Here is a 13,278-nt window from a genome sequence, read left to right on the forward strand (position 1 = left end):
CAGCCTGAAACGTCGTCACTACCTCCTCCCATAGATGCTGTCTGGCCTGCTGAGTTCTGCCAGCATTTTGTGTTTTTACTAATTCAACATGGTGCATGGTGATAAGTTTTGATATACTGAATAGAGACCTAGACCCACTCTGCTGCTTCACAAGTTGAGTGGCTATTAATGTGTTACATGGTGCATGGATTATACAGTCTCTCTCCAGAGGCATTGATTAAATTATATGTTAAATCTCAAGGTGCAATAACAAGCAAATGCTGCTCTGATAGAGGGCAGATACAGAGGGAATAGTGCATTGTCAGAGAAAATAAGAAATGAAAGAAACAGGAACAATAGATACTGGTCAACATGGATGAATTAGGCCAAAGGGCCTGTATCGGTGCGTTGTATTACTCTTATGACTTCATGATGATTTAGGTTAATTTAATATCAGAGAATGTAATACAGTATACAACCTATAATTCTTCCTCTTCACAGAGAGCCACGAAACAAGAGACCCCACAGAATGAATGATAAAATATTGAAGCCCTAAATCTCCCCTCTCTACCCATCCTTCTGTTCCATCTTCTAGCTGTGGCCTTGACATTATTTTTCTGTTCTTTTCCCTTACTGGGAAGTAGTAGCTGCATAGTTGGAAATGGAATCTTTCAGGTAGGACATTGACATTTTCTTTGTGTGGGAGATTCTAAAGATCCCATGGAATTATTAGACAAAGAGGAAGATTTTGTGGGATCATGGATGTGCATGGAACTTAGTAGCAAGTGTTGATAAAGTTTCAGCTGACAACACAATTCAAAGATTCTCAACTCTGCAGAATCTAGTGACATTTTGAAAACAAAGCAGGCACAGTTAAACTCTGCCTATCCTCTTTTCAAAAGGTAACTGCTAAAAAGTGAACTATGAACAAAAAGTATGGGGTTGGGGTTGGTAGGTCCTTTGAGCCCATTATGCCTTTTAAGAATATAATAGCTGACATCAGATTTAGGAAGTCCTTGCTACTTAATGGTGCACCCACATATGTTCCAGATTTTCAGCCTTCTTGTACTCTGAAAGATGTTATCAGCCACTATTTGACTCTCACCTCTTGCAGCTGTTTCTCGCTGCACTCTGAGCAACAAGCTTTCATATCCTGCTTTAATTCTGTCTGTCATTTCAGATACACACTTGCAGGCTCAAGTACAAGGCTCAATACCAGCATGAAGAAGAAAGAAATGGAAATCAGACTACAGAGGGGACCTCTCACAAATTATTAGTGTTAAATCATCCCAAATCAAAGCTCAGTCCCACCCTGCCCACCCCTTGAAAGCCACATTGAAAAACTACAAATCCCGAGCCACTCAGTGGACTAGTTTTTGAACCCAGAGTCAGAAAGTAAGATTTTCTTTAGAAACAGTTTATTTTTCATTCATTTCATTTTCAGTGAACAAACCTGGAATGGGTCTCGTACCGTTTACTATTCTATATTTGGCATTTTATTAAACATTAGGTATTTAATACTGCCTTTAGCTGTAGTGTTGTCACTTAAACATTGTAACTGCACAACCTATTGTTTCACCTTCATTGAAAGGGCAGTCCACCTAACTGGCCATGGATGTCCCACCCAATTCATTCTCATTAAATTCCTCCAAAACAGCATCATTATCGAAAATGCTGGAACTTTGCCTGAAGCCAAGCCAAGGAAAGGCTAATGAAAACACTTTAACTGTGTCCATCTTTACCTTTGTCGCACAAGGAAAAGGAGGCCACAACTCCAGTGAAGCTTTTACCCTCAGACTTAATTGTAATTTTAATAGAAAGATAATTCTAACATGTTCAGTGTTGAACTGTACATCTTTCCCCAAAGATGGGGGTGAAAGATCGGGGAGAAAGGAGCCAAGGTTCTCTCAGGGATAGAGATTCTGATGTGGGGACTGATTCCACATAAAGGTTTAAATGCCAAGTCAGGTTAAGGCTGCCCTCTCAATCTTAGAGCTGTGCTTTGTCTTTACAAATCCAGTGTCTGGCCGAACAGCGATGACTCCTGAAACGTGCACAGAAACGCTTGAAATAAATGTTCATTTGGAGACTCGGTTTCAAAGTGAGTGTAAGGAAGAGGGACAGTTGCAACAAGCAGCATGTGGATATTTCAAAGAATTGTAAAGACAAACATTTCTAAGTTGCATGTATCACATTTAAAATAGAACTGAAACATTAATATTAAATCAGCGATGAGCAGCGGTAACACATCTTTAATCTCCACTTATCATGAATCAACTTCAACGTGTCAGCCATTCTTCTGTTGCCAAGGCAATAGTCTGAATAGGTTCTGCTCATTGATTCATTTTTTTCTGGGAAGTGTATGTTGTTGGCATTCATTACCCATCTCTAAATGCCCCCAAGGAACGAGTGCACTTTAAGAACTGCAGCAGTCTGTGTGGTTAATGAGCTGCACAGTGCTGCTGGATAGCGGGCAATAAAGACTACCACTGTCCATTTCTAATAAGCTGGGATAACAATTGCAGTTATGCTGCTTTAAGGATGACCTAGATCATGCTAGTTTTACACGGACCAGAAATTGGGGGGGGGGTGTGGAGGGCTGTTAGAGGAGAGTGGACCATAGGAGTTAGGGAAGGAGGAGGAGGTAATGGGCAGATGAGAGAGGCATAAGGCCAGAGTGGGAAATGAGAGGGGAGGGAGAGGGAAAAATATTTCTACTGGAAGGAGAAATTATTATTCATGCCATCAATTTGGAGGCTAACCAGACAGGATATAAGATCTCGCTTCTCCTCCCTGAAGGTGGCTTCATCTTGAATGGTCTGTGTATTTGTACCAACGCCCACACAAATTATTTTATTTCCTTCCTTCTGCAATGCATCATTAACACATGTATCCTCCCGATGACCTCCAACCCACTGGTTGTGGGCCAGTCATTATGTTGGTGAAATACATTCTCAGAGTGCTCTGGTCACGTTGCAAAGTCTTGGCAACCCATTATTCCTGGTGTAGCTGAAGAAGATGTTCTCTTGGTAAGGTTATTTCCTTTTGATGGGTTGGTGGCAAATGAGTTCCAGGATAACAAAAGCAAAATCCCACTGGTCAGCTGATGTAGTTAGATTGGGTGTCATATCCATTTCATCTCCTGTAGCAGAGAGATAGCTGGCATGGGGATTGACTAAGACCATTGGCGAAGAGCTAGAGTGTAGAATGCATGGGCTAATTGTGCCTCTGACCTTAATCCTCACCACCTGGCCCTTGTAAACCACAGGCATCACACAAAGGTAGTACATTCTGGCATCATTGGTGACTCTAGTGTTGTGTGTTTATGGTAAGACCGACTCAAAGTACTGCTGTGGCGAAATGTGGGGAAGAAAGATTCCATCCGAGTTTTTTTGTCCATCATTGAGCAACAGCAGAGAACATGCAGGAATGCCCTGCGCATATCCCTGCTCCTCAGAGTGTAAATGATGGGGTTCATGGCAGAGTTGAGGGTGGCCAGGCCCAGAAAATACTCAGCTTTGTACAGGATCTTGCAATCACTCCCCTTGTAGGCAAAATCTAGCAGCAAAATGATGAAGGTGGGTGCCCAGAAGACTATGAACACACCAAGGACAATGGTCACGGTTTTCAACAAGGCCAAGGTCTGTGGGGCTGCTGTTTCACAGTGGCTAGATCGTACAATCAGGTAAATCCGCACGTACAGGATGACAATGGATAGCAGGATGATGCTCAGGATGGTAATACAGAATAAGATGTAGTTCTTGGAGAAGAGAGGGAGGACGGTTGAGCAACTACTCAGGTCACACATGCAGTTCCAGCCCATGATTGGCAACCCACCCAACAGCACAGAGACAATCCAACAGCTTCCAATCAGCAGGCACATTCGACTGTTCTTGTCACTGTTGTACAGTTTGACCTTCACAATGGCAGCATGTCTCTCAATGGCGATGGCCAAGAGGCTGAGGACTGAGGCTGACAATGCAATGAACATGGTGCCCTCTCGGAAAAACCACTGCAGTGGGGTCAAAGTCATGGTCCGTCCACCCGAGAAAACAAGGTTGAAGATGTAAGCGATGCCCGCAAACAGGTCCGACAGTGCCAGGTTGCCAATGAAGTAGAACATGGCCGAATGGAACTTCTTGTATCTACAGATGGCCACGAGGACCAGCAGGTTTTCAAGGATGATGAAGGAACACAGAATGATGAAGATAACGGACACAACACTCAGGTCCTTTGACTTGTACTTGTCTTCACGAAGCTTACCAGTCAGGTTATAGTAAAAACTGATTAAGTTCTTGTTGTAGTAATTGCTGAAGGAGCCCACAGGCACCTGGCACAGTGCAGACTTCTCATCCATCTCTACAGAAGTCTCTGGCAGCTGTAGGTGGCTGATTCCCTCATGGGCATAATGGGTTCTGAGTAGTAATCCCACTGTCAGACAGAGAGGTGAGGGTTGCAGCTTGGGTACGATTCTGAAGTGTAAACTTCACATAGAGCTGCCATTGTGGTTCTCCATCACCTGTAAAATAAACAAAAGACTGATTATATCAAATGTAACTAACCAATGCTACACTAACATTCCGCAACATTTCCTATTTAATACCGTTGGGGCCTCATATTCCATTGAGTCCACGCTGGGTCTTAACAGTAACGCCATCAACTCCATTCCCTGTAACACCCTTTCTCTCACCCCACCCCGCTTCTTCAACCCACCAACACCAGGGGTTATTTATAGTGTCAAATTGACCTACCAACAGCACTTCTTTGGCACGTGAGAGAAACCAGAGCATCTGGGGAGGGGCGGTGATGGAGGGAAACCCATACAGTTACAGGAAAGAGTGTCAAACTTAATGTCACGACTGAACAAGATCACTGAAATGATGAGGCAGCAGCACTGACTGCTGCACCTTTGGGGTAGGTGAATGGAGGAGGCAAGGGTAAAGTGAGAGTACAAGCTCTTGCCATTAGATTCCATGGGCACAGAGAAGGAGGTTCTTGTCTGTGTCCTCCTACATCAGGCATCTATCCTTGAGAGTTAGGTTGCATGGGCCAGCTGGACTCCAGACTACGCCTGTATAAAAGGTGGCTCTCTTGTCAGTTCCTTACTTACCTGGCTGTGGAATGGAGTATGGATAAAAGAGGAATAAGATTCTAATACCCCTAATGTTGTCATTGACCAGTTACTCCTGCTGATGCATATCATTGGTTGCTACAGATCCCAAGGAGCCTGCTGTCAACCCCAATCCAAATGCAATGGTGCATTGCAATGCTTCTGAATTTTTGTATTACATCTAATCTTAGGATTAATTATTAGATTAATCTAATCTAATCTTAGGTCAGCAGCACAGGGGCGCCGCAGGGAACCGTACTCTCTCCGGTCCTGTTCACCCTGTACACATCAGACTTCCAATATAACTCGGAGTCCTGCCATGTGCAGAAGTTCGCTGATGACACGGCCATAGTGGGGAAACTGATACAGTATAGGAAACTGATACAGGACTTTGTGAGATGGTGCAACTCAAACTACCTGCGTCTCAATATCACCAAGACCAAGGAAATGGTGGTGGACTTTAGGAGATCTAGGCCTCATATGGAGCCAGTGATCATTAATGGAGAATGTGTGGAGCAGGTTAAGACCTACAAGTATCTGGGAGTACAGTTAGACGAGAAGCTAGACTGGACTGCCAACACAGATGCCTTGTGCAGGAAGGCACAGAGTCGACTGTACTTCCTTAGAAGGTTGGCGTCATTCAATGTCTGTAGTGAGATGCTGAAGATGTTCTATAGGTCAGTTGTGGAGAGCGCCCTCTTCTTTGTGGTGGCGTGTTGGGGAGGAAGCATTAAGAAGAGGGACGCCTCACGTCTTAATAAGCTGGTAAGGAAGGCGGGCTCTGTCGTGGGCAAAGTACTGGAGAGTTTAACATCGGTAGCTGAGCAAAGGGTGCTGAGTAGGCTACGGTCAATTATGGATAACTCTGAACATCCTCTACATAGCACCATCCAGAGACAGAGAAGCAGTTTCAGCGACAGGTTACTATCGATGCAATGCTCCTCAGACAGGATGAAGAGGTCAATACTCCCCAATGCCATTAGGCTTTACAATTCTACCGCCAGGACTTAAGAACTTTTTAAAAGCTATTATTAATGCTTTTTGAGATAGTGATTTAGATGCATATCATATTTTTTTTACTGAGTTAAGTATTGTATGTAAGTAGTTTTGCTACAAGTGTATGGGACATTGGAAAAAAAAGTTGAATTTCCCCATGGGGATGAATAAAGTATCTATCTATCTATCTATTTACCAAGTATCTGCCAGTGAAGCTTCACTTGAAACTCGACTCTATCAACCAAACAAACAACATCAGTTTAATTGAAAGGCATTGCTGCTGGTTGGGCCTGACTTGGCCTGCATCACTCTATATCCACAGTCATGTAACAGACTTGGCGCTCTGAGATCTAAAATCTCACTAGCATTGACCATAAAGAACAATTTCATTCTTCTTGACCTCAGCACTAGGATCCAGTCAGTAAATGGTCTTGTATGAGGCCACTTCCTGTCACACAATCTCTCCTGCTCAAGCAGATGCCGAGAAGGAGCCCAATATAGCTTGTGGCAAAGTAGAGAGTACAGTGAGCTGGGTAGGTGAAGACTGGTGAACTGGTATGGGGAGACCAGGTCTGAGGGATCAGATTTTATTTAGAGAATTACTTTCAAACACCGCCAAGCAGCTAGAAAGGCTAAAGCCACTGATCAGTCACCACAAACTGCCTTGATCTAAACACAAATAGCAAGCTCAGCATTTCTTCAGCCATATGTCTGTGTAATAATTCCAAAAATAACAATTCAGCAGTCCTATCCTTCCTATAAAACCAAACATTTTCTTCTTTAGGTAGTACCACCCGCCCCCCCCCCCCCCCCCCCCGAGTCATGAATGGCAACGCTCTGGTCTGTGCGCCAAGAGGCTGAACAAGTCAATATATGACCCACATATTCTGCAATAGGTAGTTCATGTCTCAAAAGCAAACACAAGGTTGGCCTTCAGAGTTGCATGGTGGGCCATGTGTTTGGTGCTGGGTTAATCCCAGTCATCAAACACCTATCCTCAAACTCCTAAAGACAGCCTGGTGCAATGGAGATGTCAGGGAAATTCACCATCAATGCCTACTTTCACCAACTTGAGAGTTTAAGATGGCACTGGTGATGCCCAGCAATTACTTATTAGTAGCAAAATACAAAACAAAGAAAACTACTAAACACCTTATTAATAACACTTTTTTAATAATGATCACCACTAACAATGGAGAGGTATACAGAGGTGAGCGGAGGTGGAAGGAGGCGAAGGCAGGAGTAAGGGAAGTCCCGATGTCTAATTGATTTAAGCACTGGGCCAAATTGGAAAGGTCAGGTACAGGCTGAATTGTGAATTCTGGATCCAGGCCCCAAAGCTGTCCAACAGCAAAGAACAACCTGATGTTTGGCTGATTTAAGCACAGGGCCAGATTGAAATGGTCTTGTCAAGACCATGGTCAAGACCAGTTCTGCCTGGTCTTGCTCGCTACTCGGTGACGTTCACTTAGCTCCCGACTGAACCAAAGCCGTGGCCTGCTCCAGCTGCAGTGATGCCTGGCTTTGTGTCTTTTGTACAACTTCAGTTCTGAAAGCTATTTGCTTATTTATATTGTTTGCATGATTTTTTTTCTCTCTGCACATTGGGTTCTCTTTTTAATGGGTTCTTTTGGGGTTTCTTTGTTTTGTGGCTGCCTGTAAGGAGATGAATGTCAAAGTTATATAATGTATACATAGTTTGATAAAAATGTACTTTGAACTTTGAGAGTTGTGTGTATGGGCTCTTGTCATAGACCTTTATAATTGGGAGCCAGTATCATTCAGAAGGTAGTTTGTGTTACAAAAATTTCATTAAAAAGGCATTCCTTTTCTTTGGTGAACAACTCAATGACTCCCTGGATGACATGGTAGAGTAGTGGTTGGTGCAGTGCTTTACAGGACCAGTGATTCCCGATCGGGGTTTAATTCCTGCTGCTGCCTGTAAGGAGTTTGTACGCTTTCCCTGTGACTGTGTGAGTTTCCTCCAGGTTCTCTGGTTTCCTCCCACAGTCCAAAGACATACTGGTTAGGGTTAGTAAGCTGTGGGCATGCTATGTTGGCAATAGAAGCATGGCGACACTTGTGGGCTGTCACTAGCAAAACCTTGGACTGTGTTGGATTTCAAAGTTCAACATAGTCATTGTAATGAACAATAACAAGTGTAATGAAGACAAAATAATTGCTAGCTTGGATCCGATGCAGTGCAAAAAATAAAATAAAAGAAAGAACACAATAATAATAAACACAACAAATATAAATACATAAGATAGCTTATATACATAGATTGATTGTATGTCCATAAAGATGCTAGGCTATACACTAGGTGGGTGACAGGAAATAATAAAGTAGTGGTGGAATTAGTGGGTGGAGATGTTGATCAGCCTTGCAGCTTAGGAAAATAACTTATTGAGTCTGGATTCTGGTGTGGATGCTATGTAACTTCCTCCCTAATGGGAGTAGGACAAACAGTTTGTGGGTAGTCTGTTTGAACATTTCAATGTACATGTGGCAAATAAAGCTAATCTTCAAATCTTTTTCTTTTCCCCCCCAATCTTTTTATTATTATTATTATTATTATTAATATCAACATAATAAGATTAATACATAGATAATGGGATTACAAACATACAAATTTAAACTGAACATGAAAGGATACATAAGCAATAGTGACAATGTAAATGAGTCTTCCCAAATCATGGATGATACAAGTAACATATAAACAAAGCAAAACTAGGTATATCATAATAGATATTTAAAAAACACAGAAAAGAGAAAAAGAAAAAAAATTATGCTAGAAAAACTAATCTAACAACCTAGTATCTAATAAGAAAAAAAAGGAAAAAAAAATGAAAAAAACAAGCTGTTTATAATATCTAACAAAAATACAAAATCATCAGTGTCGTCAACTCCGATTCTCTCAACATATGTAAAATCAAAACTGGAAAAACAAATAGGCTTGGAACAGGGTCACATTACATCATTTGAAAATATTGAATAAATGGTCTCCATATCTTTTCAAATTTAATAGAAGGGTCAAATACACCACTTCTAATTTTTTCTAAATTTAGACATAACATAGTTTGAGAAAACCAATGAAATACGGTAGAAGGATTAATTTCTTTCCAATTCAACAAAATAGATCTTCTAGCCATTAATGTAAGAAATGCAATCATTCGACAAGCAGAAGAGGATAAGTGGACTGAGTCCATCATTGGTAAACCAAAAATTGCAGTAATAGGATGAGGTTGTAAATCAATGTTCAATACCGTGGAAATAATATCAAAAATGTCTTTCCAATATTTTTTCAAAAGTGGACAAGACCAAAACATATGAGTTAAAGATGCTATCTCAGAATGACATCTGTCACAAATAGGATTTATATAGGAATAAAAATGAGCCAATTTATCCTTGGACATATGAGCCCTATGCACAACTTTAAACTGTATTAATGAATGTTTAGCACATATAGATGATGAATTAACTAATTGAAGAATTTTATCCCAATTCTCAATAGGGATAGTAAGGTTAAGTTCTCTTTCCCAATAATTTTTAATCTTATAGAAGGGCTCTGAACGTATCTTCATAATTATATTGTAGAGTTTTGATATTACCCCTTTCTGAGAAGGATTTAGTTCTAGCAAATTCTCCAAAATACCCGAAGATACAAGATTTGGAAAGGTAGGAAGTACAGTATTTAAGAAATTCCTAATCTGTAAATATCTAAAAAAATGAAATCTAGGCAAATTATATTTATTAGATAATTGTTCAAAAGACATAAAACAATTATCCAAAAATAAATCAGAAAATCGTAGTAATCCTTTAATCTTCCAAGCTGAATAAGCTTGGTCTATAATAGAAGGATAAAAAAAGAAATTGGATACAATAGGAATATTTAAAACAAACTGAGTCAACCCAAAAAATTTCCGAAATTGAAACCATATACGTAAACTATGTTTAACTACTGGATTGTCAATTCGTTTCTGCAATTTAGAAAGAGCAAACGGAAGAGAAGACCCTAAAATAGAACCCAATGCAAATCCTTGTACAGATTTAATTTCCAGGTTCACCCAATGAGGGCTAAAAGATAAATCCCAATCCTTTAACCAACATATCAAATATCGGATATTGACTGCCCAATAATAAAATCTAAAATTAGGCAATGCCAATCCACCTTCCTTCCTTGCCTTCTGTAAATATTTTTTTACCTAATCTAGGATTTTTATTCTGCCATATATATGAGGAAATTTTTGAATCAACATTAGCAAAAAAAGATTTCGGAATAAAAATTGGTACCGCTTGAAATATATATAAAAACTTGGGTAAAATAATCATCTTAATAGCATTAATCCGACCTATCAGAGATAAAGATAGTGGTGACCATTTAGTAAACAAACATTTAATCTGATCGATTAGGGGTAAAAAATTAACCTTAAATTTGTCCTTATAATTTTTTGTGATTTTAATCCCTAAGTAAATAAAAGAGTCATTAACTAATTTAAAAGGTAAATTTCCATAAATTGGAACCTGTCTATTTAAAGGAAACAATTCACTCTTATTAAGATTTAATCTATACCCGGAAAAATTACTAACTTGAGCCAATGATGATATAACTGCAGGAATGGATTTCTCAGGATCAGAAATAAATAATAATAAATCATCTGCATATAATGATAGCTTATGTATATCCGTCCCACGAGTAATGCCAAAAATGTTCGGTGATTCTCTGATAGCAATTGCCAAGGGTTCTAAAGCAATATCAAATAATAATGGACTAAGAGGACAGCCTTGTCTAGTACCCCAAACTAAATGAAAAAAGGGAGATCTTTGATTGTTAGTAAAAACCGAGGCTACTGGAGTATGATATATCAGTTTAATCCAGGAAATGAATGTCGGACTAAAATTAAACTTCTCAAGCACAGTAAATAAGTATGGCCATTCAACTCTATCAAATGCTTTCTCCGCATCTAATGAAATGACACATTCTGAAGTGCTATGTGAAGGAGTATAAACAATATTCAATAATCTCCTAACATTGAAAAAAGAATAGCGATTTTTAATAAAACCAGTTTGATCTTCCGAGATAATTTGAGGTAATACCTTCTCCAGCCTGGATGCCAGTAACTTGGAAAAGATCTTGGAATCTACATTCAATAAGGATATTGGTCTATAGGATGCACAGTCAGTGGGGTCTTTATCTTTCTTCAATATTAAAGAAATGGAAGCTCTATAAAAAGATAGTGGCAGATTACCCAATCTAATTGCTTCTTCAAAAACCCTGCATAACCAAGGAGAAAGAGTAGAGGAAAAACATTTTAAAAATTCAACTGTATACCCATCTGGACCTGGTGCTTTCCCAGAATTCATAGAGGAAATAACCCCTTTAATTTCTGCATCCATAATAGGAGTTTCTAATATTGAAAGATCATCTGATGATAATTTTGGAAAATTCAATTTCCCAAGAAAATCATACATGATATTATAATCATGAGGGAATTCAGAATGATACAGGGAGGTATAAAAATCTTGAAAAGATTTGTTTATCTCATCATGGTTAACTGTCAGATCCCCATTCTGCTGACGAATCTTAATAATTTGGTGTTTAACCAAAGCATTCTTCAATTGATTAGCTAACAGTTTACCCGATTTATCACTATGTATATAAAAATCAGATCTGGTTTTCATTAATTGATTTTCAATCGAAGATGTAAGTGATAAACTATGTTCCATTTGAAGTTCAACCCTTTGTTTGAAAAGCTCCTTACTAGGAGCATTCGAATATTTCTTGTCAATCTCTTTAATTTTATCAACCAATAAAAGAGTTTCCTTCTTAATGCGTTTTCTCAAACCAACGGAATAGGAGATAATCTGTCCACGTATATATGCTTTAAAAGTGTCCCAAAGTGTTCCGCAAGAGATATCATCCGTGGAATTAGTTGAAAAGAAGAAATCGATCTGTTCCTTCATAAATTTAATGAAATCCGGATCTTGCAGTAAGGTAGAATCAAAACGCCATTGTCTAGCACTAGAAGCTGTATCCGTAAATTTAATAGAAAGTTTTAATGGACCATTTAATGGTCAGAGATGGCTATAATATCATAATTACAACCAATTACCGATGGAATAAAACAAGAGTCAATAAAGTAAGAATGATAAACATGTGAGAAAAATGAAAACTCTTTGTCTTTAGAATGCCGAAATCTCCAAATATCAAAAATTCCATTATCAGTCAAAAAAGAGTTAATATAAGTGGCCGACTTATTAGGTAAAGTCTGAGTAGATATAGATCTGTCCAACAAAGGATTTAAACAACAATTAAAGTCACCACTCATTATTAACCTATATTCATTTAGATTAGGTAGAGAAGTAAAAAAGGACTTAAAAAAAATCGGGACAATCCACATTTGGAGCATAAACATTAACCATAGCAACCTTTTTGTTAAAAAGTAACCCAGTAATTAACAAAAATGTACCATTCAGAGCCGAAAAAATATCATGTTGGACAAATGCAATAGAGGAGTCAATAAAAATTGAAACTCCCTTTACTTTAGCATTCGAATTCGAATGGTACTGTTGACCCCTCCAAAACCTTAAAAAACGATGATTATCCTCTTTCCTCACATGAGTTTCTTGTACAAAAATAATATGTGCATTCAGTCTTTGGAATACTTTGAAAATCTTTTTCCATTTAATCGGATGGTTTAAGCCATTAGTATTCCAAGAGACAAAATTAATGGTCTGAGCCATATTTCTGAAATCAACCCTTTGGTATATAAAGGGTTAACCAAATTATGAACGCATGCACCCAGAAGAGGAACAAAAATAAGGGGCGGACCCGGAAGTGACAACATCACGGACATTTTAGTAGTTTAAAATCAGCCCAAATGAAAAACTAAAAAAAACTGATAAAAAGAACATTAGATTTAGAAAAAAAATCCCCACCCCCCATCCAAGAAGAGAAAGCCCCTCCCAAGCCAGAAGGCTGGGAAGAAAGAGGAATGAAACTAAATCTACCCCCATATCAGCAGAAGGCAACTCCGTATATAAAGGAAAAAGATCCACCCAAACTCCAAAAAAAAAGATCACTATACTAAAACAAACTTCTTAATATAATTGCTAGTAAAAAAAACAAAAATATAATCACTAGTAACTTATAAATTGGGTTAAAACCCAAACAAACAAAAAAAAATTTAATC

At 39.0% G+C, this 13,278-nt stretch overlaps 1 protein-coding gene across 2 annotated transcripts in view; it reads right to left on the reverse strand.

The window, feature by feature from the left end:
* Window positions 1–1,380: 1,380 nt before the first annotated feature.
* LOC140740238 (sphingosine 1-phosphate receptor 2-like) overlaps window positions 1,381–13,278 on the reverse strand; it is a 51,676-nt gene continuing 39,778 nt past the window's right edge. For both annotated transcript variants that reach the window (XM_073069335.1, XM_073069336.1), the window contains exon 3: window positions 1,381–4,498. In XM_073069335.1, the coding sequence (XP_072925436.1) occupies window positions 3,251–4,336 (1,086 nt within the window). In that variant the 5' untranslated portion in view covers window positions 4,337–4,498 and the 3' untranslated portion in view covers window positions 1,381–3,250. The remainder of the gene's footprint in view (window positions 4,499–13,278) is intronic.

Source organism: Hemitrygon akajei, chromosome 16 (genome assembly GCF_048418815.1).
Source record: "Hemitrygon akajei chromosome 16, sHemAka1.3, whole genome shotgun sequence".
In the NCBI taxonomy this organism is placed as follows: domain Eukaryota; kingdom Metazoa; phylum Chordata; class Chondrichthyes; order Myliobatiformes; family Dasyatidae; genus Hemitrygon; species Hemitrygon akajei.